The sequence below is a fragment of the Hyperolius riggenbachi genome, chromosome 6, assembly GCF_040937935.1.
Source record: "Hyperolius riggenbachi isolate aHypRig1 chromosome 6, aHypRig1.pri, whole genome shotgun sequence".
NCBI lineage: Eukaryota > Metazoa > Chordata > Amphibia > Anura > Hyperoliidae > Hyperolius > Hyperolius riggenbachi.
Window position 1 is genome coordinate 95,555,401 of NC_090651.1, and position 27,954 is coordinate 95,583,354.

The window sequence follows — 27,954 nt, forward strand, 5'->3', positions numbered from 1 at the left end:
CAAGTTACACGCAGCTAGCAAAGTGCTGGCTGCGTGTAACAAAAAAAATATTATGCAAATTGGCCCACCAGGGCCTGAGAAATCCTCCTGCGCGATATACCCCGAGTTCAGCTCGGGATTATCGCTCAGGAGGTTAAGCAATTCTGAGTGTGGCATGGTTGTTGGTGCCAGATGGGCCGGTCTGAGTATTTCACAATCTGCTCAGTTACTGGGATTTTCACACACAACCATTTCTAGGGTTTACAAAAAATGGTGTGAAAAGGGAAAAACATCCAGTATGCGGGGGTCCTGTGGGCGAAAATACCTTGTTGATGCTACAGGTCAGAGGAGAATGGGCCGACTGATAGAAGAGCAACGTTGACTGTAATAACCACTCGTTACAACTGAGGTATGCAGCAAAGCATTTGTGAAGCCACAACATGCACAACCTTGAGGCGGATGGGCTAAAATAGCAGAAGACCCCACCGGGTACCACTCATCTCCACTACAAATAGGAAAAAGAGGCTACAATTTGCACCAGAGTTGGACAGTTGAAGACGCAAAAAATGTTGCCTGGTCTAATGAGTCTTGATAGAGTCAGAATTTGGTGTAAACAGAATGAGAACATGGATCCATCATGCCTTGTTACCACTGTGCAGGCTGGTGGTGGTGGTGTAATGGTGTGGGGGATGTTCTCTTGGCACACTTTAGGCCCCTTAGTGCCAATTGGGCATTGTTTAAATGCCACGGGCTACTTGAGCATTTTTCCTGACCATGTCCATCCCTTCATGACCACCATGTACCCATCCTCTGATGGCTACTTCCAGCAGGATAATGCACCATGTCACAAAGCTTGAATCATTTCAAATTGGTTTCTTGAACATGACAATGAGTTCACTGTACTAAAATGGTCCCCACAGTCACCAGATCTCAACCCAATAGAGCATCTTTGGGATGTGATGGAATGGGAGCTTCGTGCCCTGGATGTGAATCCCACAAGCCGAAAAAAATGGGTGTGGTCATGACATCATATGGGCAGGGCTAACTGCATGTAATGAGAGACAGTGTTTCCCTAGTAAATGCATGTAATGACAGACAGCGTTTCCCTAGTAAATGTACATAATGACAGACAGCGTTTCCCTAGTAAATGCACGTAATGACAGTCAGCTATTCCCCAGTAAATGCACGTAATGAGAGACAGCATTTCCCCAGTAAATGCATGTAATGACAGAGAGCGTTTCCTCAGTAAATGGACGTAATGACAGACAGCGTTTCCCTAGTAAATGCATGTAATGACAGACAGCGTTTCCTCAGTAAATGCACGTAATGAGAGAGCGTTTCCCCAGTAAATGCACGTAATGACAGACAGCATTTCCCTAGTAAATGCATGTAATGACAGACAGCGTTTCCCTAGTAAATGCACGTAATGAGAGACAGCCTTTCACCTGTAAATGCATGTAATGACAGACAGCGTTTCCCCAGTAAATGCACATAATGAGAAACAGTGTTTCACTAGTAAACACTCGTAATGAGAGACAGCGTTTCACCACTAAATGCACATAAGAGACAGCGTTTCCCCAGTAAATGCACGTAATGACAGACAGCCTTTCACCTGTAAATGCACGTAATGACAGACAGCCTTTCACCTGTAAATGCATGTAATGACAGACAGCCTTTCACCTGTAAATGCACGTAATGACAGACAGCGTTTTATAAAGCCAGGTGTATAGTTGTCCCCAGTATAGGTAGGTAGGAGGACTTACCGTGTCCCCAGTATAGCCAGGTGTATTGATGTCCTCAGGAGGGGTGGAAGGAGGGAGCCGTGGGGACAGTGGTGGCTGGTGGTAAAGGGGGGACGTCTCCCCCTCTTCCCTCACATTGGGGCTCCCACCTCCAGAATGAGCAGCTGGCAGCGGCGGCGGAAGACTTCCTCTCTTCCCAGTGTGGGAGAGAGAGATCAATCTGTGTGCCACTACTCTGGTCTAGACTAGACCAGAGTAGCAGCGCACAGATCAGCCACGCTGGGAAGAGAGGAAGTCTTCTGCCGCTGGCCCGCCACTCATTTCTAGAGGGGGGAGCGAGGGAGAGAGGGGGAGAACCAAGGTGAGGGAAGGGGGGGGGGAAGTCCCCCCTTCTCCACTGTGCTTACAGCTCTCTCTTCTCTCTCTGCTGCCACCCCACCTGCTGCTTGTCAACCATGCCGGGGGGCTTTTGGGGGTAAGCCCCAGTGTAGCGCCGCCACTGAATCCTGTGCAGTACTTTCCCCACACCTTAGCTATTAGAGCTCTGCTTGCCTCCCTTGCTCTGTATGCATGCTTCCTATGTCAGTATCATTGTAGATTTTCTTGCTGTCAATGTTATGTCTGTCTTACATACTACTGCCATTACCATGTGTACCACAAGTAATTCCGGGTAAGATGCTCGGCGTACCTGGCGAATAACCGCTATTTGGATCACTATATTTTTTTATATTTTTAATACGTTTAGACAGTCATTTTTAATATAATAGATAGCTTCTTGCCTTCTTGACAGATATACTTGATGTAAATGAGTGATCAGATCATAAGCCCCCTGCGCGCAGGCAGGATCATGCTCATATTGTACAGAGGTTTCTACTTTCATCAACCCTTTGACAAGGCCTTTCAGCCGTATATGTCAGTCTATGTTTCGACATTGGCATTTTTCAGTACAGTATAGGCCCAATGTCTGACATAGGAAAACATGGCTGCCGCTAGGGGAGCTGTTGCCAAATAAAAACCATCACTGCGCCCCTTTAGATCAAAGTAATGTACTAAGTCTAGTTACATCTAACAAATAGGATCAGGCAGGCACAATTTATGGCTCAAGTCTAAGTCTCACTCCATAAGCAGTTGCTGGACTCAGAATAGCTTCAACAGCTACTTTAGTTGATGATTGTAACCACCTTGCTTTGGTATTGAATTTGCCTAACTGCACAAAGGAATGAGCAACGACACTCAAAATGATATATAATAAAAAGGTATAGCTAAAAAACTATAGATATGTTTAGCATCACAGCAGCAATTTGCTTGCTATCTCATTAGATAACATTACACAAATTCAGAGATAAAAGACTATTTACACAGGGTGCAACTTTAGAATCCCCAGATGCAAAATGATGCAAAGCAAAATAGATGCAAAGCAAAAATAGCTTGAAAATATGGACCAATTAATTTCAAAAAGGATACTTTCTGACTATATAGAGCAATCAAATGAAATCCTTGCAGGTGGCCATCTAAATTTCGCTCTTCCTTGAAACAATTGTATCTTCTGCAACACTCGACAGGGTCATAGCAGAATGCAGTGAGCTTGGTGGAAGCAGGGCCAGAATTCTGGGAAAGGCAGAAAGGCCATGGCCTTGTGCAGAAAAAGCAGAAGAGTGGCAAGACTCGGAACATAAGAGATCACGTCAAAATAAATCATCTCTCGTGGTCCACAGCCACCCTGCTTTGCGCTTCGCACACTGTCAACAGCCTGAATTCCAGAGTTCCCTCCATCTCCCTCACTTCCTGGGAGCCTGATGTGATGACTGTCACAGAGTGCTCCTGATGATCCTGTCTTCTATATGATGAGCAGGAGAAACAAGCTGCTGTGAGAAGTGCCAAGGGTTGTAAAGTAGAGAGCAGAACTTCTGATTGGTGAGTTTTCCTGCATACATTTAGGGAATATCAGCTCCACTATCTAACTCTCACCTCCAGCTGCCTGTTTATTGGTGGTGAGCCACTGCCTTTTTTCTTATATAACTTAATGGCTTTTTTCCATAGGGATGTTTATGGCAGCAGCAGTCTCGATTACTCCAGTTTAACCCCCTCCTGCCTCATTTTAAGATGTGCCCTTGCATTAGGCAAAGTAAAAAAAAAATTAGATTTACTTACCTGGGGCTTCCTGAAGCCCCTAGAGGCTTCTGTGTTTCTCGCCGCAGCTCAGCTCCCAGCTAGTCAACCGGGGTCCCCTGCATAGTGTCTGCTGACCCAGCCAGGTCGGTGGCTCCTGCACAAGCACGGGGCCACACTGCTCGCGGCCGTACTCCATAGCCGGGACCATTAACACGTACCGCAGCTACCCAGAATGCCCCCAGCAATCCTAGGAGACTGGATGGGAGCGGACCTGAGATGAGGGACACATAGGCTTCTAAAGGCTGGAGGAAGCCCTAGGTAGGTAAATCTTTTTTTTTTTTAATTTGTCTCATGCACCTTTTAAATCAAACGTCTAAGTGCAAAATTGTGACTGTTTAAAGGACACCTGAGCTGACACTATATCTATGCCAACGTGTGTAGTATGGGATCCTTCTACTTACTCATTCTCTATTTTGGATGGGCTTCTCTCCACCGCACTGCCCTGCCCCCGATTGCAGTTCTAACTGCAGCAAGTCGTAAAAAAGCAGTGCTTACTCGGACCACTTGAGCTCCCTGGCATTTTGCGCTCCTGCCCAGATGTGCACAGCAGTGGAGGCTGGAAGTGTTATGGGTATATGAATCTGTGCTACTCATACACAAGCCTAATTTCTCTAATATGCACTCTAGAATGCTTTTGGCTGCTGTGCACATTGAAGCAGAAGCACAGAATAAAGGGAGCATCAGTACACAGAGCATGCACTGCTTTTTTGTCGAATGGGGGCAAAGCAACAAAACAGAGGGGAGCCCTTTCAAACCAGTGATTGCTAGCCAGGGAGTTGGGCAGAATGGTGTTGGGTGGGGTGGTGGGGTGACAGTAGGCCTTGGGTGCTGGAACGTAAAAATCTAGCCCTGGATGGGAGACTAATAAATTAACAGTCATGTGACTGCAGTCATGTGCACCATCCACAGTGGAAATGTTTGTTTCCGTATGTCCTCAGTTTAGTCTATTAGAATTTCTTGCTGTGGGCGCATGCTTGTGATTGCAACACTAAAAACTGCAATTTGCTAACCTTTCACAGTCTTTCTACATTCTACAACCCTAGTGAGTGCATTCTGCTTTTGGTGCCTAATAGCAGACAGTATTTTAAAATTCAACTAAATCTGCATTTACTGCCGCTCTTCAAAGAGGAGCTGTAGTGAAAATAACATAATGAATAAAATTGCTTATTTTTTACAATATTAATTTATAGATTATTTAGTTAGTGTTTGCACAATGTAAAATCTTTCCTCACCCTGATGTAACTTCTAAAATGTATCACTGGTGATGACATAATTAGTTCTGCCAGGAGATCACTGTGAAATAATCGTTACTGAGAGTTCTATGCACAGAGGGAGATACTGCTTGCTTGGCAGTTGGAAAAAGCTGTTATTTACCACAATGCAACGTGGTTCACAGACATCAAACTGTCAGGACCACGGTCATGACATCACACTGTGGGAGGGGTTTCGCCACAATATCAGCCATACAGACATCCCTGATGATCCACAGTATTTGAAAGAAGGTACAGATTTATAGAGGTAAAGACTACTGATTGGAATGGATTCCAGTCCTTGGTTACAGTTCCTCTTTAAGCTAAGCAAATACACTCTGTTGCTGCTGTCCTATGAGACCCTTAGGCCCGAAACCCACTAGCAACGCTTTTCTAAGCCTTTTCTACGTGCTTGTGATTTAAAAAAACTCTTGCTAATGTAATGCTATGTGTGTGATTCCACTTGAGGGATGTGATTTTTTTAAAAAAAATCCCTCCCAGGATTACATTAGCAAGAGGTTTTCAAATGAAAAGCACTTAGAAAATAGCTGCTAGGGGGTCCCAGGCCTTAGCAGCACAAATACTTTATCTTACAAAGCCTTGGGCTTTCCACAACATGCATCGCTTCCATTCTTACTGTTATATGGAATCCACTGTCTTCGATAGGTGATAACTTTGCCCTGATTGGCTGCTGTGTGATGGCCAGTAGAAGCAGAACTGTAGTCCCACCCCACTTTTTCTAGTTCACAATACGCCTAAGGCCTGGGACCCACTTGCAGAACTTCGGCATCACTTTGGAATTGCCAGCAATTCCAAAAGTGCTAGACTAATGCTAGCCAGTACAGGTGCTACGATCAGTGGCGTAGCTAGGGAGCTGTGGGCCCTGATGCAAGTTTTCCATTGGGGCCCCCCAAGCACTCTATACATAACAATTGATACAGTGCACCAAAATCTGCCAATGGCAACTACAGTGTCAGAGGTGCAAGAAGGGGATGAGGAACAGTTTGTTAATGATTACCACTATACAAAGCATTTATAGAAGTGATTATTATGAGCACAGGACCAATAGAGAGCTAATTCTGTGTTTGGGGGTGGCCCCCCCGGGGCCCCTCTGGTCCAAGGGCCCCGATGCGGTCGCAACCTCTGCAACCTCTATTGCTACGCCCCTGGCTACGATTGTGATTTACTCAAACATCAAGTCCTGCAGTATTTTTGCAATACTCTCGGAATGTTCCATAGTGAGCAAATCCAGATCCAGAAATTGCTATGATTTCCGAAAGTTCCAGTGGGTCTCAAGCCTAAGTGGAACAAATATCATTCCACAGCAATGAATGCTGACTATGGGGACTTTTCAATATTTGTATTTTTGTTCTTTGTTTTTTTTTTTATATAAAGAGACAACATATACAGTTTTTGTCGCTTCTAAATCTAATATTGTTTTTACAAACAAATGTATGGTAGCACTGCATCACAATTTCTGCCATAGCAGTACTAGAACATAACATTAAGAACAACATGCAGGTTATAGCTGACTCACTCAACAGATGATGCATTAGGTGCAGACATAGGGCTGACCTCCTTGGCTTTTTGAAGGGCATGTTTCTGGTTAAATGCCTCCTCTTCTTCCTGTTCATCCTACAGAGAATCAGATCAGAAGACATCAGCTGCCCTCCACATTAAGGATAAGACATTATCTTGCAATTCACTTGTCTTCAAAATTCTTATTTCCTGCTGATCTGCAAAGCCTGATAGAGCACAATTTAGACTTCTATATTTAGACTGGCAGAGCACATGCCTAGTACACCAGCAATGCTTTTGCATTCCACCTATCAGCCACAAATCCACTGTGTTATGCTGCAAGCACGCTAGCCTCAGATACACAGTCATAGGCATAGTGCAAATAGCAACCAATTAAAGCGGTATTAAACTCTGACATAATATTCAATAAAAATGTGTTTTCCTAATGTTTATTACCCATACAGTTATCATATTTGCTTTTGTGCACAAGTATTCATTTAGAAATTAAAAGTTCCCAAAGTACGGTTTATTTGCTCTGAAAGCTGCCATTGCATTTTATTCATATCTACAGTATTATATATTGTAATGTACCCGGCTAATTTTTCTGAGCTGTGTCTGATCTGCACATGTTACAAGGAGAAGGAGCTTCAGCACTACCAGGGAATGTTTACCTTCCTCTCTTGCTACAATGAAGTAAACACAAGATAATGTTATCTTATCACCTCTTTGGATTCAGATCTCACTGCAGGGAACTTTCTACTGAAAGAGTAAAGGTGCGTATACACGCACTACAAAAGGCAACGACGGGTCAGCCAGACCCTCCTGCTGGGCGGTCTTTTAGCCGACAGTAGCACATGTGTACGCGCTGTCGGCGGAGTGATAAGGCTGTTTCTCAACGATCCGCTCAGCTACTGTCGGCTAAAAGACCGCCCAGCGGGAGGGTCCGGCGGACCCGTCGTTGCCATTTGTAGTGCGTGTGTACGCACCTTAAGTCCTGTGTTTAACTGTTTAAATGCTGTTATGCTAAATAAAAAAAATTGTGGTAGTACAGTGGGATGCGAAAGTTTGGGTAACATTGTTAATCGTCATGATTTTCCTGTATAAATCGTTGGTTGTTACGATAAAAATGTCAGTTAAATATATCATATAGGAGACACACACAGTAATATTTAAGAAGTGAAATGAAGTTTATTGGATTTACAGAAAGTGTGCAATAATTGTTTAAATGAAATTAGGCAGATGCATAAATTTGGGCACCACAAAAAAGAAATGAAATCAATATTTAGTAGATCCTCCTTTTGTAGAAATTACAGCGTCTAAACGCTTCCTTTAGGTTCTAATGAGAGTCTAGATTCTGGTTGAAGGTATTTTGGATCATTCCTCATTACAAAACATCTCTAGGGCATTCAGGTTAGATGGCTTCCCAACATGGACAGCTCTCTTTAACTTACACCACAGATTTTCAATTATATTCATGTCTGGGGACTGGGATGGCCATTCCAGAACATTGCACTTGTTCATCTGCATGAATGCCTTAGTGGATTTTGAGCAGTGTTTAGGGTTGTTGTCTTGTTGAAAGATCCAGCCTCGGCGCAGCTTCAGCTTTGTCACTGATTCCTAGACATTGGTCTCCAGAATCTGCTCATACTGAGTGGAATCCATGTGTCCCTCAACTTTGACAAGACTCCCAGTCCCTGCACTGGCCACACAGCCCCACAGCATGATGGAACCACCACCATATTTTACTGTAGGTAGCAGGTGTTTTTCTTTAAAGCTAATGGGAACCGGGTTTTAAAAAAAAAAGTCAGATACTCACCTAAGGAGAGGGAGGCCATGGGTCCCATAGAGCACTCCCTCTCCTCTCCCGGTGCCTGCTGCTGTCCTGGCTCTCCCGTAGCGGTATTCGACCGTTTCGGTCAAATACCGCTGTCTCCCGGCCAAAGGGAGGCTTCGGAGATGCTTCGGGAGCGAGTGCTCCCGAAGACGGGCCGCTCTACACTGCGCATGCACGTGCGCCCTCTATGACGCGCTCACGTGTGCGCCGCCTGTCTTCGGGAGGACTCGGCTCCCGAAGACTTCCGAAGTCCCCTCGGCGTGGGACGAGAACGGAGGAGCCAGCGCAGCACCGGGGCCACCGGGAGAGGAGAGGGATGGCTCATTAGGACCGAGCCTTCCCTCTCCTTAGGTGAGTATCTGACTTTTTTTTAACAAACCCGATTACCATTAGCTTTAAATGCTGTGTTGCTATTCCTCCATGCATAACACCCCTTGTTATGCTCAAATAACTACAGTTTTGTTTCAGCAGTCCACAGCACCTTATTCCAAAATGAAGCTGGCTTGTCCAAATGTGCTTTAGCATACCTCAAGCGGCCCTGTTTGTGCTGTGGGCGGAAAAAAGGCTTCCTCTGCATACAGCATCTCCTTGTGCTGGTCTGTTGGTTGACTCTGACTATTCTCACCAATTTTCACTTCTGTTTATTATGTATATAAATATATATATTTATTTATAGATTCTTCATGGTCTGCCACTTCGAGCCTTAACTTGAACTAAGCCTGTGGTCTTCCATTTCCTCAATATGTTCCTAACTGTGGAAACAGACAGCTGAACTCTCTGAGACAGCTTTCTGTATCCTTTCCCTGAACCATGACGGTGAACAATCTTTGTCTTCAGGTCATTTGAGAGTTGCTTTGAGACCCCCATGTTGCTACTCTTCAGAGAAATTTAAAAGAGGAGAAAAATGTGCAATTGACCCCCTTAAATACTCTTTCTCATAACTGGATTCACCTGTGTATGTAGGTCAGGGGTCACTGAGCTTACTAAGCCAAATTGAGTTCCAACAATTAGTTCTAAAAGTTTTGGAATCAATAAAATGACAGCAGTGCCCAAATTTATGCTCCTGCCTAATTTTATTGAAACAATTATTGCGCACTTATAAATGCAATATACTTAATTTCACTTCTCAAATTTTACCGTGCGTGTCTCCTATATATATTTAACTGACATTTTTTATCGTAACAACCAACAATTTATGCAAGAAAATCATGATGATTAACAACGTTTCCCAAACTCGCGCATCCCACTGTATATTATACGCTGCAAATAATCTTTTAGAGCAAAGAGGAAATGCTGGGTTTCATACCACTTTAAACTCCTGCAGTGTATTTCTACTTGAGTGTGCATAAATGAGGCTCTGATCAATAATGCAATGTGCTGTTTTTGCTTTTGTTCTAAAATACAACCTTATTACAGCTTATGTTAACATAACGGAAGTGTGCTAAGAACAGTCAATACACTATCTTTAGTGTCTGAAACTGTTATTAACACTTCGAAAGAATTGTGCTAATAAGTTCACAGAGTCACTTTAACTAATGGTAGGATAGCCTTCAAGCACAGTATTTAAATAGAGATCCGCATAACCTGCAGCTATGAAGTACACATACGGTATGTGTAATAGCTTACACTGTGAATAATGGGCATGATATACAGGAAAGCAGGAAATTTGGGCACTGGAGGCGCCGGGGAATTCTTGATAGCAGACAGCCCCAGCGCCCCCTATTTAAATTTCCACCTCCAAATCATATTTGTATGGGTGCCTATGGCAGCGCCCAAACTTGTTTTTTTTTTATGGTGGATTTGCGGTGAGGGGGCCAGATGGTTATGGTTAGGTGTCAGGAAGGTGGGTTTTAAGGTTAGGCCCGAGTGGGGGTGGTTAGGGTTTGGAAACAGCAGGGGGGTGATTAGTGTTAGTGTTAGTGTTTATATGATAGTACTGAAAATACATGAATATACTTAAATGGTGAAAGCTATAAAAGAAACTGAAAAATAGAAACAGTAAATCTTACTTTAGTTAACTCCTGGGCATTGGCCAAATTGTCCACGGCAATGGCAAGAAATACATTCAGGAGGGTATCTAGCCAAGTTAAGGTTAAGTAACATTTTAAATAAACAGCCATGAAAAAAAAAAGATTCCTGGGAAAGTTACACACTGCAATCTTACAATACAATATACAGCACAGTCCTTAAATCTCGGCAATCTCTGATGTCAGTTATAATTATGCTGAATATCCTGCCAGTGCTGGACAGGAGCTGAGGCGGCACCTACATTTCTCAGCAACTGTCTGTATATGTAATGAAACAATAAGGGAGTAAAGAGATCAGAAATGACAACATTAATATAAATATACTGGAAACCAATATAATTATTGCTACTTATGATGTTTGCATTTCTCATGTAAATTGTATTTAGAATTTCCCATATTCCAGCAGTAATATGTAGCCAGATATAAGGAATATTACTGAATAAGTAATCAACATATCACATAACCAGCATATTAGCAAATGCCAGCAACAGGCAGTGCAATCAGTTTGACAATCTCTGAGTACTACAGCACAGTTAGGGCCCTTTTCCACCTGCAATCGCTAGCGTTCATGCTGAACGCTAGCGATTGCTGAATCGCAAAACCGGCGATTCCCCCGACGTTTGCGGCCGCGATTTTGCTATGCTATGCACTGCATAGCAAAATCGCGGCAATTATCGCTCCGCCGCGCGTTCGCGTTCCCGACAAAAGCGAATCGCGGTAGTGGAAATGACCTACCGCGATTCCTATGTTAAAAAGCAAACCGTAGCGATTGTAAAATCGCTAGCGGTTTGCGGTTTTGCGATTCAGCCAGCGCTGGTGGAAAAGGGCCCTAAATGTTAGGTTGGCACAGAAACCCCTTGAAAAATAAAACAGAAACATTCACCACTAAACAGAGACAAAAGTATCAAAAACTACAGTGATGCAGGAACTATTACTAACCTGGCACAAATCTATAACATTAACAAATACCTTTTCGTATTATTGTTTTTTGTTTTTTTTTTATAAAGCCTCTGATTAACAAGCTTGGCATTGCTGGTGTGTTGTCAATGTAACTAGGTACATCAGGTTGAGATGGTGGTTCCAAAAATTTAAAATCACAATTATTTTATCTGTATTGAATTTAAAAAAGGTTATGATGGTGTGTGTTAACATGTAGACAGTGAACAGACACAACAGGTTGACCTAAAAGGAGTAGGGACAGAGATATATTTGGCTGTTATCTGCCAAAATACCTAATAGGCTGGTCAAGGCTATAGGCATCGAGGGAGAAGGGGAGAAAAGAAAAGGTCCAAGGACTGAGCCCTATGATACTCCTATTAACAGGGGGTGAAAAGAGGTGATGGTGTTGGATTGACCATCCTACCAAACTATTCTTCCTTGCAGTTATGCTAACAGTCCACTGTCTGGCATAAAAAAAATCCAAGTCCAATTTCCTGAATCTCTACCTAAATCGTTGATTCACTGAATGTGTTATTGAGCAAAATCAATAAAACAGTAAAAACTTAAAAAGTAGATTTAAACATAAAATAAAACGGTGGAATATCTTAAAAGGTCAGTTTTAGGAGAAGGGAAGCTAGATACAATCGTTTATTTCATTAGTTTATCTTCGCCTCGGGTGTCATTTAAACTGTAAAGTGAGGAGGGTCCTAAGACAAAACAAAGCCATGCTACCACATTACTATGTGAAACTGAAGGTCTCTTTATAATCGGTTCAGTCAGTGCTAGATCTGGTATTGCAGGTCTGGGCACATTTACTGTGCATTAACATTTGAATTTGCTGACTGGCTTTATCCAGCAGACCATTTTAATAGCAGGTTCTTCTTGGTGAGTAAGCATTGCCTTTTACTGTGTTTACATTTTAGGCCTCTTGCACACTACAAGTGATTCCGATTCAGATTCCGCTTTTTAATCAGTTTTTACATCCGATTCAGATTCCGATTTGCAGTGTGCAGGGAGCAAACTGCAAATCGGAATCTGAATCGGATGTAAAAATTGATTAAAAAGCGGAATCTGAATCTGAATCACTTGCAGTGTGCAAGAGGCCTTATGTGAGTAGTAGTGGTGGGCAGGGCCAGATTTGGAAAGGTCACAGGGGCCCAGGCCTTGGGGGGCTGCAGCCCAAGTGGGCAACTGGACATGGAATAGGGGTTGCTACATATGAAAGGGAGGCTGAAAATGGGGAGCAACACATGAAAAAGGGAAACTGATGCCCAAGGGAGCTGTTCATGAAAGAGAGGGGCTAAAGTGCATGGATGATACACAAGGGAGAGGGGGCTGCACATGGAATTAGAATATTCTGATAACAGTTGTATAGCACTTTTCTCCTGTCGGACTTAAAGCGCTCAAGAGCTGCAGTCACTGGGACATGCTCAAGAGGCCACCCTGCAGTGTTAGGAAGTCTTTCCTTGAACTCCTTACTGAATAGATACTGACCCTAGCCAGGATTCGAACCCTGGTCTCCCATGTCAAAGGCGGTGCCCTTAACCAGTACACTATCCATCCACTGCATTAGAGGGGCACTGTTCCACAAGAAAGGGAAGTCACAAAATAATTGGTCTAGGGGCACAAAAAGTATAAATCTGGCCTTGGTGGTGGTTTCTCCCCTGGTAGTGAGGGCACTGGGGTGGGCTGTCCACTCTGCACCCTGTGGTGTAGCATGTGGGTCGTATTCCCGGAAAAAACCCCACAGAGAACAAATATATGAAATTCAAGAGACTGAAATGACTAGAATATGTAAATGGCTAATGAGCATGTAAATGCAACAAAGATGATGTAATAACTAGGTTACGCAAGGTAGACTCGGAAACAGTGTGCTACCAGTCATTACCCTGCCATACTTCAGCACAAAAGTAATTATGAGGTTTTATCATTATTCCTCCAGTTTCTGCCTTGTTATTTTTTTCTTCTTATCACACAATTATCCGTTATCACATTTTTCAGAACCAGGGGAAGAGGTGTTTTAAACCATTTAATGGAAGCGATAATTAGCGAGGATAAAAAGTTATGCATAATTAATGATTTATGAATCTTTGTTGTTAAGCTGATAAACAAGACATAATTCTTTAGTTGATTATATTATTGAAACATAAGTTGGTTGTACGTGACCTGAGCAATGCAAGCAAGGTAGCACATCTGAATATTACGTTTAATAATAAGGCCATGAAAGGACAAAAAACAAAACACAAACTTAGCAGCGGACGCTCTCTTTACTACATGCAATGATTTGCCATCATGCTGGGAAATAGTAGGCACTCAGTGTTGAATATATAAGTATGAACAGGTATATTAGGTATAACAGAGTTCTACCTTGGCTTTAAGAAGGACTCACTTCAAACTTCAAAATGGGAACTTTACCTATGCACTAGACAACGCATTTCGCTGCTTCAAGTAGCTTCCTCGGGTCAGTAGAAGTGCAATTCGAGGTCTGTAGTGTGTAGGACTCTATTATACCTAATATAACTGTTCATACCTATATATTCAACACTGAGCGCCTCCTATCCTTTGTTCCCTACGACCTATCCCTTTTTAATGGGGCACCTGCTATTGGACTCATCCTTCTGGCTGGTCTCTTCTGGAGTAGAGACCATATTTACCTCCATGAAAGGCTGAGAGGGGATGGTACATCCCCTTATGTGCACTTAGCGGTTGCTTTTCTAGCAGCCCAGCCTTGTGAGTATTTATAGTTCACTACTTTTTGCCATTCACTTATACTGACATACTACACCATATTGGGCTCCCAGTGTCTTTTTCTCTGTGTTTTTGTCTCCTTTTCTCAAATGTACTGCTTATTAATTTTAAAACAGGAAGACAGTCACTAAGTGGCTAGCATTCTTATCTTCCAGCAGTGATGTTGCATGTTCAAATCCCAGGCCCAGCCAGGACACTATGTGAATAGAGTCAGCATTACCTCTACAATAGCCCAATAAAGTGGTATGGAGATCAGATTGTTAACTGTATTGCTGTATGGGCACAGAAAAACATCATGTAAATACTGGTAAGAGTGATTACTTTGTATTTATGTGCACGCTGCTCTCTGTCTTCCTGACACTTCTGCTTTCAAAGCCAAACTTCCAGGTGTGAAGGCGGAAGTGTCGAAAAGATGAATAACAGCATGCAGCACAGTGAGAGGGGGTGACATGAGTAAGGGCCTGTTTCCACTACACGCAGATTGGATGCAGAATGGATGCAGAAAAACTGATGCCAATGAATGCATATGGGAAAATCTGCATCAGAAAAATCGCGTTTAGTGGAAACAGGCCCATAAACATTCATTGGAGTCAGTTTTTCTGCATCCAATCTGCGTGTAGTGGAAACAGGCCCTTAGATAACCCTTCCTGCCATAATGGAATGCACTCCCATACACACTGAGACAAGTTCCAAACAGTTTCACAAAACTGTTCCCTCTTATTCTGAGTACAAATCTAATAATAATAGTAATAATTCCAACATTTGTATAGCACTTTTCTCTTGTCAGACTTGAAGCACTTGAGAGCTGTAGCCAATAGGGGCATGCTAAGTAGGCAGTGGCAGTATTAGGGAGACTTGCCCAATGACTGGCTTACTGATCAGAGGCAGTGCCCTTAAAGGATACCCGAAGTGACATGTGACATGATGAGATAGACATGGGTATGTACAGTTTGTAGCGCACAAATAACTTAGCTGTGTTCCTTTTTTTTTTCTTTCTCTGCCTGAAAGAGTTAAATATCAGGTATGTAAGTGGCTGACTCAGGCCTGACTAAGACAGGAAATGACTACAGTGTGACCCTCACTGATAAGAAATTCCCCTTTTTATCTCTTTCTTGCTCTCTCAGAAGCCATTTTCTGCTAGGAAAGTGTTTTATAGTTGGAATTTCTTATCAGTGAGGGTCACAATGTAGTCACTTCCTGTCTGAGTCAGGACTGAGTCAGCCATTTACATACCTGATATTTAACTCTTTTAGGCAGAGAAAGAAAAAAAGGAACACAGCATAGTTATTTGTGTGCTAGGCACTGTATATACACATGAATATCTCATCATGTCACATGTCACTTTGGGTATCCTTTAACAAGTAGCCTATCCATCCATCTTTAGAAGTTTGCACCAGCATAAGGAACTATACAAGCTCCCCTTCATCCCTTGTGTGCCCCCCACCACCTTTCTGGTGCTGACAATTTTCACTGCAGGGACCATGAAGATACTGACACGGTTAGTGTTACAACCCCCCCATCCTCGCCAAACCCCCATGTGCATCGATGTTCAACTCCAGTCCTTGAGGACAGAGGCCCTCATACATTTTTGGCATAGCTCAACTTAATTGATGGGACTGAAAGGTGTGGTTCATCAAGTAGAACACATTTCTCCACTTCTCAGTCCACTGGCATGGATATGGCCCCCAAGGACTGAAGTTCAACACTGTACCCCATGGTAAGCCCTTTCTTGACATCTAACCAAACCTAACCTAAACTGAAGCCCTATATGTAACGTTCTCCAAAATGTTAACCTCTCCCTATTACCTAACTTCAACCATCCCATGTAATGAAAGCCCCTTCTTGACCCCAAATCCCTACTTTCACCTCCTAACCTTTGCACTTTAACCAATAACACATACCTTTACCTTGCCTAACCCTTAATAGTAACCCTCTTAAAATAATGCCTAACCCTAGCAGACCCTCATCTTTGAATCCAAGCATCAAGCACTGTTAGCTGAGAACCAGCTTATGGATACATTGGATAAGCACTAGCACTTAGTTATAACATAGCCAAGCTCAAGGGTAAAGTAATTGAGCACCAGAATCCAAATAATACACAATGGCCTCAATTCACTAAGATCATGCTGGAGATAATAAGGCAAGATAAAACTTGCCACCACACAGTGAGTTATCTTATCTCTTCATTCCTTAAGTGACCTCCTCTGTAGTTAAGTTACCTCCTCTGTAGTTAAGTTACCTCCTCTGTAGTTAAGTTACCTCCTCTGTAGTTATTTTCACACACAGTTAACCCTCCTGGCGGTATAAAAAAATACGCCAGGAGGCAGCGCGGCAGTTTTTTTTTAATTTTTTTTTTCTATATCATGTAGCGAGCCCAGGGCTCGCTACATGATAGCCGCTGCTCAGCGGCATCCCCCCGCCCTCTTCGATCGCCTTCGGCGATCTCCGATCAGGAAATCCCGTTCAAAGAACGGGATTTCCTGGAGGGCTTCCCCCGTCGCCATGGCGACGGGGCGGAATGACGTCACCGACGTCACTGACGTCGGGTCGTCATTGGGAGTCCCGGTGCCACCCCTCGGCGCTGCCTGGCACTGATTGGCCAGGCAGCGCACGGGGTCTGGGGGGGGGGGGCCGCGTGCCGCACCGTATAGCGGCGATCGGGCGCGCGGCGGCGGCGGCGATCAGGGTGCTGGCGCAGCTAGCAAAGTGCTAGCTGCGTCCAGCAAAAAAAAAATTAAACAAATCGGCCCAGCAGGGCCTAAGCGGCACCCTCCGGCGGCTTACCCCGAACTACGTTCGTGGTTACCGCCAAGAAGGTTAATTAACAGCCTGTCTTTAACTTTAGAATTCTGGAGTTATTTTAAGTATTGAAGAGTTAACTTAAAGACAGAAGAGTTAACTTTAGGTTTGCCTGAGGTAAAATGTTTCCTGAATACTACATGCCTCGTCACCATGGTGATAACTATAGAAATGTTATTAAAGACAGGAGATACGTTTAGTGAATTGAGGCCTTTGATTAAATTTACACACCTTATTCTGGTGAGCTAACACACTGTATTGGCTCTATTTTACTGCTTTGTCCAGGAAGCGAAAACCTAAATCTAGCAGATTCATTGTGCTGCGTCTCAAAGAGTCACATGTGGCTAAACCCCTAAAAAGTCTATTCAGTGGTTATTCAGGCACTCACTATGCACGTTGCTGCTGGCATTGTTTGTAGTTCTTGTCTTCTACTTATCAGGTAAGAGCTCATTCCCACTGTACCTTTTTATGCAGTTTATAAAATGCATGCCTTTTCCTATAGGAGCTCATTGTACTTTCCCCAGTTACGTATTTCATTTTTTTCCAAAAAGCATTGCATGCTGCATTTTGTATTTCCATTATAGTTAATGGAAGTGCATTCAAAACACCACTATAATGCATTGAAGTGCACACAAATCCCCAAGTTGATTTTTTCGTTAATACTCTATGACATGCAGGTGTTTTAAAATGTTCAGTACAGCATTACAGAAGTGGTCAGGATACAGTTGCCGAAAAGGGTAAGAATGATGAAATAAATGGAAGACCACATCCCAGAACGCACTCCACCCTGTGAGCGGATTCCATTGTACATCACTTCATTCCAGTCCTCTCCAGTTAGAATCTAAAACAAAAATAAACCATGATAAGTATAAATATCATACATATTACACCTGTGCAGCAGCATAGCAACATAATTCAGTACAGTATTGGGGGTCAGTTCACACTAAGTCTGCTGCTATGGTAAAAAGGGCATCCCTGTAGGACATAATGGTAAATCAGATTCATTTATTTTGCCAAGTACAAATGGGAGGTTCCTGGAATTGGTTTTGGCTCATACAGGTTCTGGACAGATGGGGGGGATAATGTTCAAAAGCCAAGAGCCGAGGCTGCCATACTACGGCACCTCCAGTCGCACTTGGCAATCATCTGTCATTCCTTAGGAGACATGGGGGGTGGATAGAGGGAGGCGAAGGCTCAGCAGTGATGACCCAGTTCCCGACATTTGGCATCTGGCGGTGCTAGGCAAGGTGTTCCAATTCAAAAGGTGCAAAAGTGTTAATTTCTGTGGTGGGTCCCGACTTCTGGGCAGCATTCAGCAGGGCTGGTCAAGATAATCTGGCTGTCACAGAAGTGTCCGGCTTCACCGGTCTTACTTCTGGTTTAGTGGCAGGTGTCATAGAGGGGTTGAACCAGAGGTGTCCCTGCTGCAGTGGAGCAGCAGCAACCAATGGATGGATGGATGGAGCCGGCATACAGTGAGGCCAAAGGTTTCCTGATCAGCCTTGGTGTCTTCCTACCTCAGTGGAGCCCTGACCTCCTAGGTAGCAGCGGTGGACTCTACAAGGCCTGTACCTGCACAGACAACAGACCCAGGTAGCAGCCAGGTGGAAAACTCCTGGTCCCGAACCCCCCACAACCCTCACCAGCATCCTACACTGCACACCTTCAGGGGGGAAAACAGGGTGAATTGGTAGGGAACAGGGAAGAAAAACAAGAAAAAGCCAGAATCCTGTGGCCATGGCTGCCAATTAAGGCACCATCTTCCTGAATGGCAGTTTAGCATTTCATAAATGCTGTGACTAGTGGCAGTGCAGAAATATTCATGCACCAACTGGGCGTCCAAATAGCAGCAAAAGAAATATGAGCGCCTGAGGCTGTGGCACGGTAGTAGCAATAAAGGGACATTTGGGTGCCGATAAAATAGCAGGTGCCGGGGCTACCTGCTATGTCAATTGTGGCTATAAATAGTGGGTGTGAAACTGGCCCCACTAGTTTATCAGTAGCCTTGGACACCCAAATATCACTTTATTGCCACTAATCGTGGAGGTTAAGCACCTCTGGGGCAGTAAGGGTTAGGCAGCGGTAGAGGGAGGGTTCTGAGTGAGAGTAGGGTTACTTTAGATCATACTAAAATATCAGTAACAATTAGCAATCATTTACTATTGGAATTATCGAATTATCTTTTTCGAGGCGCCTTTTTTACATGTACCCCTGGCTGCCCTACTGATTATCTGCCTCTACTTTTAGCCATACACCCAGAACAAACATGCATGTCAATGACCAGATTAGCCACATGCTTGTTTCAGATTTACGATTCAAGTGAAAGAGATCTGCAGATTTGCTAGGCAACTGTTATTGATTTAAAAAAAAAACAAATATGGCCACCACCACATGCCTCCCACTTCAGGTTTTCTTTATAGGGTACAGCAAATCGATACAATATGAATAAGCTACCAAACCGCAAGAGTGAGCTAAGCTTAAGTATTTAAAAGAAACATTTTTAAAAGGGATCCAAAGCCCACAATAACTCCAAGGTCCAAGACTCCAAATATAGGGCAGCCAAGAGAAACCGTATAGAACAAGCTCACAGAATTCAAATGTTTACCTGTAACGATATGTGTCAGCAAGTAACAGAGTTCTGATTATTAGGTGATCTGCAGTATCACCTACAATGCAGATATATACCTGATAATATGGTGATCTGCAGAATCACCAATAATACAAGTATACCAGTAATTAATGTGATAGCAAGGGTAGTGCTTGGTGCAACAGTAGTACTGATAGGTATAGCTGTACCTAACCAGAGGAGCTGGAGGGCACTAACAGTACAGAGCCTCTCACCAGAGACAAGGGCACTCTGGTGAGAGTAGAGTGGTCAGACTAATCGAGTTGGCAACAGACAGACAGATACGGTACAAAATCAGAGGGCAAAGGCAAGAAGGTTTTAACAGGCAGAGTCGGCAGCAAGATCAGATGGGCAAAAGTACAGAATCACTGAGAGTAAAAATAGTCAGAACAAGCAAGAGTCAGTCATACACAGATAATAAACAGTATTTCGATAATAATATAGTTATCAAACAATCCTATCACTGTGTGAAATCCCCGGTTTCCTCCCGGATCAAAGCACACCGGATCTATCTAAGGTCTAACACTAAGGTCTAACACTAAGTGATCGCAACAGCAGACAAGTTGAGAGTGATTCCTCCGGGCTTAAGAGCCCGGAGAGACCCCGAGGCACGCCCCCTGCGCCTGGCCAATCAGCGTCGAGGGGCGCATAGTATGTCGTCAGCCGACCCGCAGGTCAGCTGATACGCCTCCTCGCCGCATAAAGGTCATGACGGTGCGCACGAGCACGCGTCAATGCGACCTCATGTGCAGACGAGAGACCCGTCCTCGGCGTGCTAGATGTCCGAGGCACGGGAGCGCTGCTAGGTAGGGAGACAGAGGCAGCTGCGGTGGCGGCGTGACTCGACGCAGCTGCCTCCGCAACATTTGTTACATTACCTAGCTATTCCCTGTCACATGATAATGTCAACTGATGACTGCTTATTTCACTGCCTGTAAACAGTTAGTGGTACTGGTGCAATCAGATAAAAATTAAGCCAAGGGGAAAAAAGTGAATCCGACACTTGATGGTGCATATAAAACAAAAACAGAGAGATACCCAATGCAGTGTTTCAGCCTTACCGCCTCTGGCTGTTCACTAGTCTGGCAAATAGTCTATTAAAATATCCTAAATAAAGCCAGCCCGCTGATTGGAAATTATCTTTAGCCTAGATTTCTCTGCATACTCAAGCTTGTTGAGCTTGGGGGAGGAGAAAACTGGGAAAAGCTTAGTCTCCTCCTTCCTGTGAGCTCTGAACTGTGACAGGATGATTTGGATGGTTTATGTACAAGCAGAAGCAGCAAACTTGTGTGTGCAGGGAAAATAGCTTTCAAATAGCTTTCAGGTAATTTCCCATTAGCCAATGGGAAAGGCAATTCTCATTCTGGGTCATCACATCACATGTCTCCACTGCAACAAGGTAGCAAGCTTTTTACCACCAGGTGTAAATGTCCGATTGTTGTTGAGAGCAGATTTTGGCTAAAGTATTTCGGCTGTTCTACATGTAGAGACTGAGTCTCCACTGAGTCCACTTTAAGAACAACACACAACACCACTGCCTTTACATACATGTATAAGAGAAACACACTTTTGATCATTCAGGAACCCATATATGTGCAGCACCTGACAGCCTCTTACAGCTCTGGATAAACTTTATACATTTGTTAAGCCTTACCTGAAAAACTGTCATAATGGCTGCAGGGAAAGTATCAAAATTTGCAGACGGTGTGCCATCATTGAAATTAAATCTGCAAAATACAACAAAAAGAGGTACTTAAATTTAAAGCAGAATTCCAGGGATCTATTTTAGCGTCCATCTGAAAATGGCGCCTGTGAATAATGGTGCACAGTGTTGCTGCTAATCCATTTGTTGCTTATCGCTATTTAATGTTAAGCCTTATCGTTATTTAGCTCTGTTTATTTTATTGAAAATTAACGTTAACACACAGAACCCTCTCTGTACCTATCCCTAACCCCTAGACCCCCCTGGTGGTGCCTAACCCTAACCACTTCTCTGGTGGTGCCTAACCCTAAGACCCCCCTGGTGGTGCCTAACCCTATCCACTTCCCTGGTGGTGCCTAACCCTATCCACCCCCCTGGTAGTGGCTAACCCTAACCACCACCCTGGTGCTGCCTAACTCTAACCACCCCCCTGGTGGTGCCTAACCCTAAGACCCCCCTGGTGGTGCCTAACCCTAAGACCTCCCCGGTGGTGCCTAACCCTAAGACCTCCCTGGTGGTGCCTAACCCTAAATCTCCCCTGGTGATGCCTAACCCTAAGACCTACCTGGTGGTGCCTAACTCTAAATCTCCCCTGGAGGTGCCTAACCCTAACCTTGACAGTGTTACATCAAATCCATTCACCGTTTTGCAGTTAAATAACGTCTGCAGTTTGGCTTATGTAGGTTAGCTATTTATAAATAACGTTACTGTGCGCAATAACGTCTGCTGTTTGGCATATGAACGGCGCTATTGATAAATAACGTTTGTTACTGTGTGTGCCGTTTTTCTTATTTTTTCCCTGTGCGCCATTATAATGCAGTTCTAACGATAAATAGCAATACGCGTATCTTTTCAATGCTGCACCATTTTTATGCATAGGCGCTGTGCGCCATTATTCACTGATCCGCTATTTTAAATATTCACACATTGTGTCTCCATCTCCATATTAATGTAAAACTATTTATTTTCAATGCTACTGGGTGCAAGAAAAATTGGTTTGTCACTGTGACAACTTTCTGCTTGACTGTCCAAGGCTGGTGGGAAGATGCGTTCTCTGTGTGTATGTCACCTGTTTTGATGGAAAAGCCTTGCCATGTGATAACTGATTGATTTGTGAGATGGAGTAGCCAGGGGGCCTCCCAGGGGGGCACTGGCCACCGCTATCACCAGGGAAGCCTTAGGGGGAGGCAGGATGGCACTGACCACCACCACCACCAGGGAAGCCTTATGGGGCAGGAAGAGGGGAAGCCCTATACCACCAGTGAAGCAATATTGAGGAGGAAGGAAGGGGAGCTCCCTAACACCCCCAGGGAAGCTTTATTGGGCTGGGAGAGGGGACCACTAGACTCCAGGGAACTGAAAAAGTGGGCACACATGTATGCCATGTACAAAATGGGGGCATGGCATAAGGTGTGGCAGAGCTGGTCTCAGTGTCCTTTCTTTGCTGGTTCCAAAAGTTGGGAGGTATGAAGTAGCATGTGAGCAGTCAGTGCCCAAAACTGGTCACTCCAAACCAGGGGTGCTCATTGCGTTGATTATGATTTACTGGTCAATCGCAAATAATGATTATCACTAGCACCATACACCGCAGGCCAGGCCAGTGATGCAGGAGACACAGAGGTGCAGCCATGCATCAGCCAGTCATAAAGGCTTTCATATAAGACATATTACAGCTCCTGAGGCCAGCAAACAACCTGAAAGACAATGCATGCAGCCTCCGCCAGGCAAGACGCCAATGTCAAGTACACATTTATGTGAAAGCTGTCATAGGAACTCATTGTTTGTATCCAGCATTAATCTGGCAATGGGAATGATGGGTAAATGTTCTCAGATGAAACTACTGTGAACCTAGCCTTGCTCCGTTGTTCCATGTGGTCGCATTACTTTGTGTGAAATAAAAAATACAGAAGCTTGGAATCTAAAGATAGCCATATAAGTGAATGAGCTAAAAACTCAGATGAGCTGGGAAAATACACCACCATGCTGAAATGAGCTGAATTTGGGAAAGAGGGAATTGGTGGGGTAGCTAAAGATCTTGGGGCCCCGGTGCAAGTTTGACATGGAGACCCAAAACCTAACAAGAACAGCTGCAGTATCAGAGGTGCATTTAAAGTAAGGAAAGTTTGTTAAGGATTACCACTATGCAATGCACATACAGAGGTGTTCATTACCAACATACCACCAATGAAAAGCTAATAAGATGGATGAAGAAGGGTCCCTGGTGGGCCAATTTGGTCCAGGGGCCCTGGTGCAGTTGCAAACCTCTGCATCCCCTATTGCTACACCACTGGATAGAATGACTATGGGGTCATGTTTTCACCGGATAATAATTCAGCCTAATATGTGCAAGAACCAGATGATAACAGCCATACTAATTTTGTTCAGAGCATGAAGAAGGCATTTAACCTCTATACATGAAAGCAAGCAGACAGTAAGCTCAGCTGTGAGGAAAACTTGCTGACCACTTGAGTTGTTGGACATTATTATTATTTAATTTGCTTGTTTTTAGAAGTTATATATATATATTTATATATATATATATATATATATAATGCCACTTGTGCTCCGGCAGACCTTTGCTGGCTGAGTATAAACTTTGAGTGCTGAGATTGTGCGTTTTTTGTTTATATGTATTTACTGATCATGTAATTGGTTGTGTTTTATTATTACTTGGCTATTCTACTGTTAATCTGTTCTGCATTCCATATCAGTTCATTAATTCTGTGTTACCCTAATTTATATTAACTGAATAATCTGAATCTTACATTTAGATGTATTTTCAGCTTAGTTTAGCTTAACAAGGTTTTCCAAAGGAAGGGCAAAATTACATTAAAAAAGCTTAATTCTAAAATGGAATTGCAAACCAACAGGTGACTTCTATGTTATGTAATTTCCCTTTCCACCAACAATAACAATAAATAGTAAGAATCAAGACAAAATATTAGTGAGTAAAACTCTTACAGTTTGGAAACAACTTCCTGCTAGGTCAGAATATACTATATTTTAGTAAAGACCATACTATACAAGTAAAGGACCACTATTGTGAAAAAAGTAGGCAGTTAAAATCTGACAGAACCGACAGGTTTTGGGCCAGTCCATCTCCTCATAGGGGAATCTCAGGGTTTTCTTTTTTCAACAGCATTTCTTGAACAGCAGTTGCAAAGTCTAACTGACAAAATAGTGTGCAAGTGAGAAGGGAGGCTGGCATCTTACTATTTTGGCAGTTAAACTGCTGTTCAGGAAATGCTGAGTCCTGAAAATCCCCCATGAGGAGATGGACTGGCCCAAAACCTGTTGGTTCTGTCAGATTTTAACTGCCTACTTTTTGTAATAGTGGTCCTTTAGAAGAATGAACATTCTAGGGTTTAAAAAAAACTATTGGTTGTACAGAAAAATGTGTAGTTTTATTTTTTTATTTTGCGCAAGAAACATGATTGAATTTCTAATTTTAGTCAATCGGGAATGGCGAAAAATGTATGATCACATTCCCCGAAAATGTAATGATGTTGGATAGATTGCCAGTGTTTTGATTTACAGACCCAAGCAAATTTTCGATCAATTTTTTTCATAATTGGGGAAAAATCGTACACGTGTGATACATTGGTCAGATGTTTCAAAAGTTGCAATCAGAAAAATCAATCATAATTTTCAACTAGAATAAAAAATTAAAAAGTAGTATGGTGTGTTGCCACCTTTAGACTATGATAAGGACACAAGAATATGATAGCAATAATATTGTGGGCTCCTCTGAGGAGCCATTATTGACATGACTATGAACTCAATGCTATATCAATACATATTAATGGTAATAATAACAACAAATACATATATTTCCTTTAAATGTAGTAGATTATTATTATTATTTAGTATTTATACAGCGCCGACATCTTACGCAGCGCTGTACAGTATATATATATATATATATATATATATATATATTGCCCTGTCACTAACTGTCCCTCAAAGGAGCTCACAATCTAATTCCTACCATTGTCATATGTCTATATTAACCACTTAAGGACTGCAGTCATAAAACCCCTTAAGGACCAGAGCCTTTTTTTCCATTCGGACCACTGCAGCTTTCACGGTTTATTGCTCAGTCATACAACCTACCACCTAAATGAATTCTACCTCCTTTTCTTGTCACTAATACAGCTTTCTTTCGGTGCTATTTGATTGCTGCTGCGAGTTTTAGTTTTTATTATATTCATCAAAAAAGACATGAATTTTGTCAAAAAAATGACTTTTTTAACTTTCTGTGCTGACAGTTTTCAAATAAAGTAAAATTTCCTATACATTTGAGCGCGAAAGTTATTCTGCTACATGTCTTTGATAAAAAAAAACCCATTCAGTGTATATTTATTGGATTGGGTAAAAGTTATAGCGTTTACAAACTATGGTGCAAAAAGTGAATTTTCCCATTTTCAAGCATCTCTGACTTTTCTGCGCACCTGTCAGGTTTCATGAGGGGCTAAAATTCCAGGATAGTACAAATACCCCCCAAATGACCCCATTTTGGAAAGAAGACATCCCAAAGTATTCAGTGAGAGGCATGGTGAGTTCATAGAAGATTTTATTTTTTGTCACAAGTTAGCGGAAAATGACACTTTGTAACAAAAAAAAAAAAAAAAAAAAAGTTTCCATTTCTTCTAACTTGCGACAAAAAAAAATGAAATCTGCCACGGACTCACTATGTTCCTCTCTGAATACCTTGAAGTGTCTACTTTCCAAAATGGGGTCATTTGTGGGGTGTGTTCACTGTCCTGGCATTTTGGGGGGTGCCTAATTGTAAGCACCCCTGTAAAGCCTAAAGATGCTCATTGGACTTTGGGCCCCTTAGCGCAGTTAGGCTGCAAAAAAGTGCCACACATGTGGTATTGCCGTACTCAGGAGAAGTAGTATAATGTGTTTTGGGGTGTATTTTTACACATACCCATGCTGGGTGGGAGAAATATCTCCGTAAATGACAATTGTTTTCTTTTTTTAACACACAATTGTCAATTTATAGAGATATTTCTCCCACTCAGCATGGGTATGTGGAAAAATACACCCCAAAACACATTATACTACTTCTCCTGAGTACGGCGATACCACATGTGTGGCACTTTTTTGCACCCTAACTGCGCTAAGGGGCCCAAAGTCCAATGAGTACCTTTAGGATTTCACAGGTCATTTTGAGAAATTTCGTTTCAAGACTGCTCCTCACGGTTTAGGGCCCCTAAAATGCCAGGACAGTATAGGAATCCCACAAATTACCCCATTTTAGAAGGAAGACACCCCAAGGTATTCCATTAGGAGGATGGTGAGTTCATAGAAGATTTTTTTTTTTTGTCACAAGTTAGCGGAAATTGATTTTAATTGTTTTTTTTCACAAAGTGTCATTTTCTGCTAACTTGTGACAAAAATAAAATCTTCTATGAACTCACCATACTCCTAACGGAATACCTTGGGGTGTCTTCTTTCTAAAATGGGGTCATTTGTGGGGTTCCTATACTGCCCTGGCATTTTAGGGGCCCTAAACCGTGAGGAGTAGTCTTGAAACCAAATGTCGCAAAATGACCTGTGAAATCCTAAAGGTACTCATTGGACTTTGGGCCCCTTAGCGCACTTAGGGTGCAAGAAAGTGCCACACATGTGGTACCGCCGTACTCAGGAGAAGTAGTATAATGTGTTTTGGGGTGTATTTTTACACATACAGATGCTAGGTGGGAGAAATATCTCTGTAAATGACAATTATTTGATTTTTTTTACACACAATTGTCCATTTACAGAGAGATTTCTCCCACCCAGCATGGGTATGTATAAAAATACACCTCAAAACACATTATACTACTTCTTCTGAGTACGGCGATACCACATGTGTGACACTTTTTTGCAACCTAGGTGCGCTAAGGGGCCTAACGTCCTATTCACAGGTCATTTTGAGGCATTTGGATTCTAGACTACTCCTCACGGTTTAGGGCCCCTAAAATGCCAGGGCAGTATAGGAACCCCACAAGTGACCCCATTTTAGAATGAAGACACCCCAAGGTATTCCGTTAGGGGTATGGTGAGTTCATAGAAGATTTTTTTTTTGTCACAAGTTAGCGGAAAATGACACTTTGTGAAAAAAAAAACAATACATATCAATTTCCGCTAACTTGTGACAAAAAATAAAATCTTCTATGAACTCACCATACTCCTAACGGAATACCTTGGGGTGTCTTCTTTCTAGAATGGGGTCATTTGTGGGGTTCCAATACTGCCCTGGCATTTTAGGGGCCCTAAACCGTGAGTAGTCGTCTTGAACCCAAATGTCTCAAAATGACCTGTGAAATCCTAAAGGTACTCATTGGACTTTGGGCCCCTTAGCACAGTTAGGCTGCAAAAAAGTGTCACACATGTGGTATCGCCGTACTCAGAAGAAGTAGTATAATGTGTTTTGTGGTGTATTTTTACATATAACCATGCTGGGTGGGAGAAATATCTCTGTAAATGACACATTTTTGATTTTTTTTACACACAATTGTCCATTTACAGAGAGATTTCTCCCACCCAGCATGGGTATGTGTAAAAATACACCACAAAACACATTATACTACTTCTCCTGAGTATGGCGATACTACATGTGTGACACTT

The 27,954-nt window shown here is 42.9% G+C and overlaps 1 protein-coding gene across 3 annotated transcripts in view; it reads right to left on the minus strand.

The window, feature by feature from the left end:
• The window catches only part of CACNA1E (calcium voltage-gated channel subunit alpha1 E), a 396,969-nt gene that overhangs the window by 134,087 nt on the left and 234,928 nt on the right, over positions 1 to 27,954 (minus strand). For all 3 annotated transcript variants that reach the window (XM_068239700.1, XM_068239701.1, XM_068239699.1), the window contains exons 14-17: positions 21,289 to 21,361; positions 17,732 to 17,849; positions 10,505 to 10,572; positions 6,681 to 6,778 (exon numbers count right to left, since the gene is read on the minus strand). In XM_068239700.1, coding sequence (XP_068095801.1) covers positions 6,681 to 6,778; positions 10,505 to 10,572; positions 17,732 to 17,849; positions 21,289 to 21,361 — 357 coding nt within the window. The remainder of the gene's footprint in view (positions 1 to 6,680; positions 6,779 to 10,504; positions 10,573 to 17,731; positions 17,850 to 21,288; positions 21,362 to 27,954) is intronic.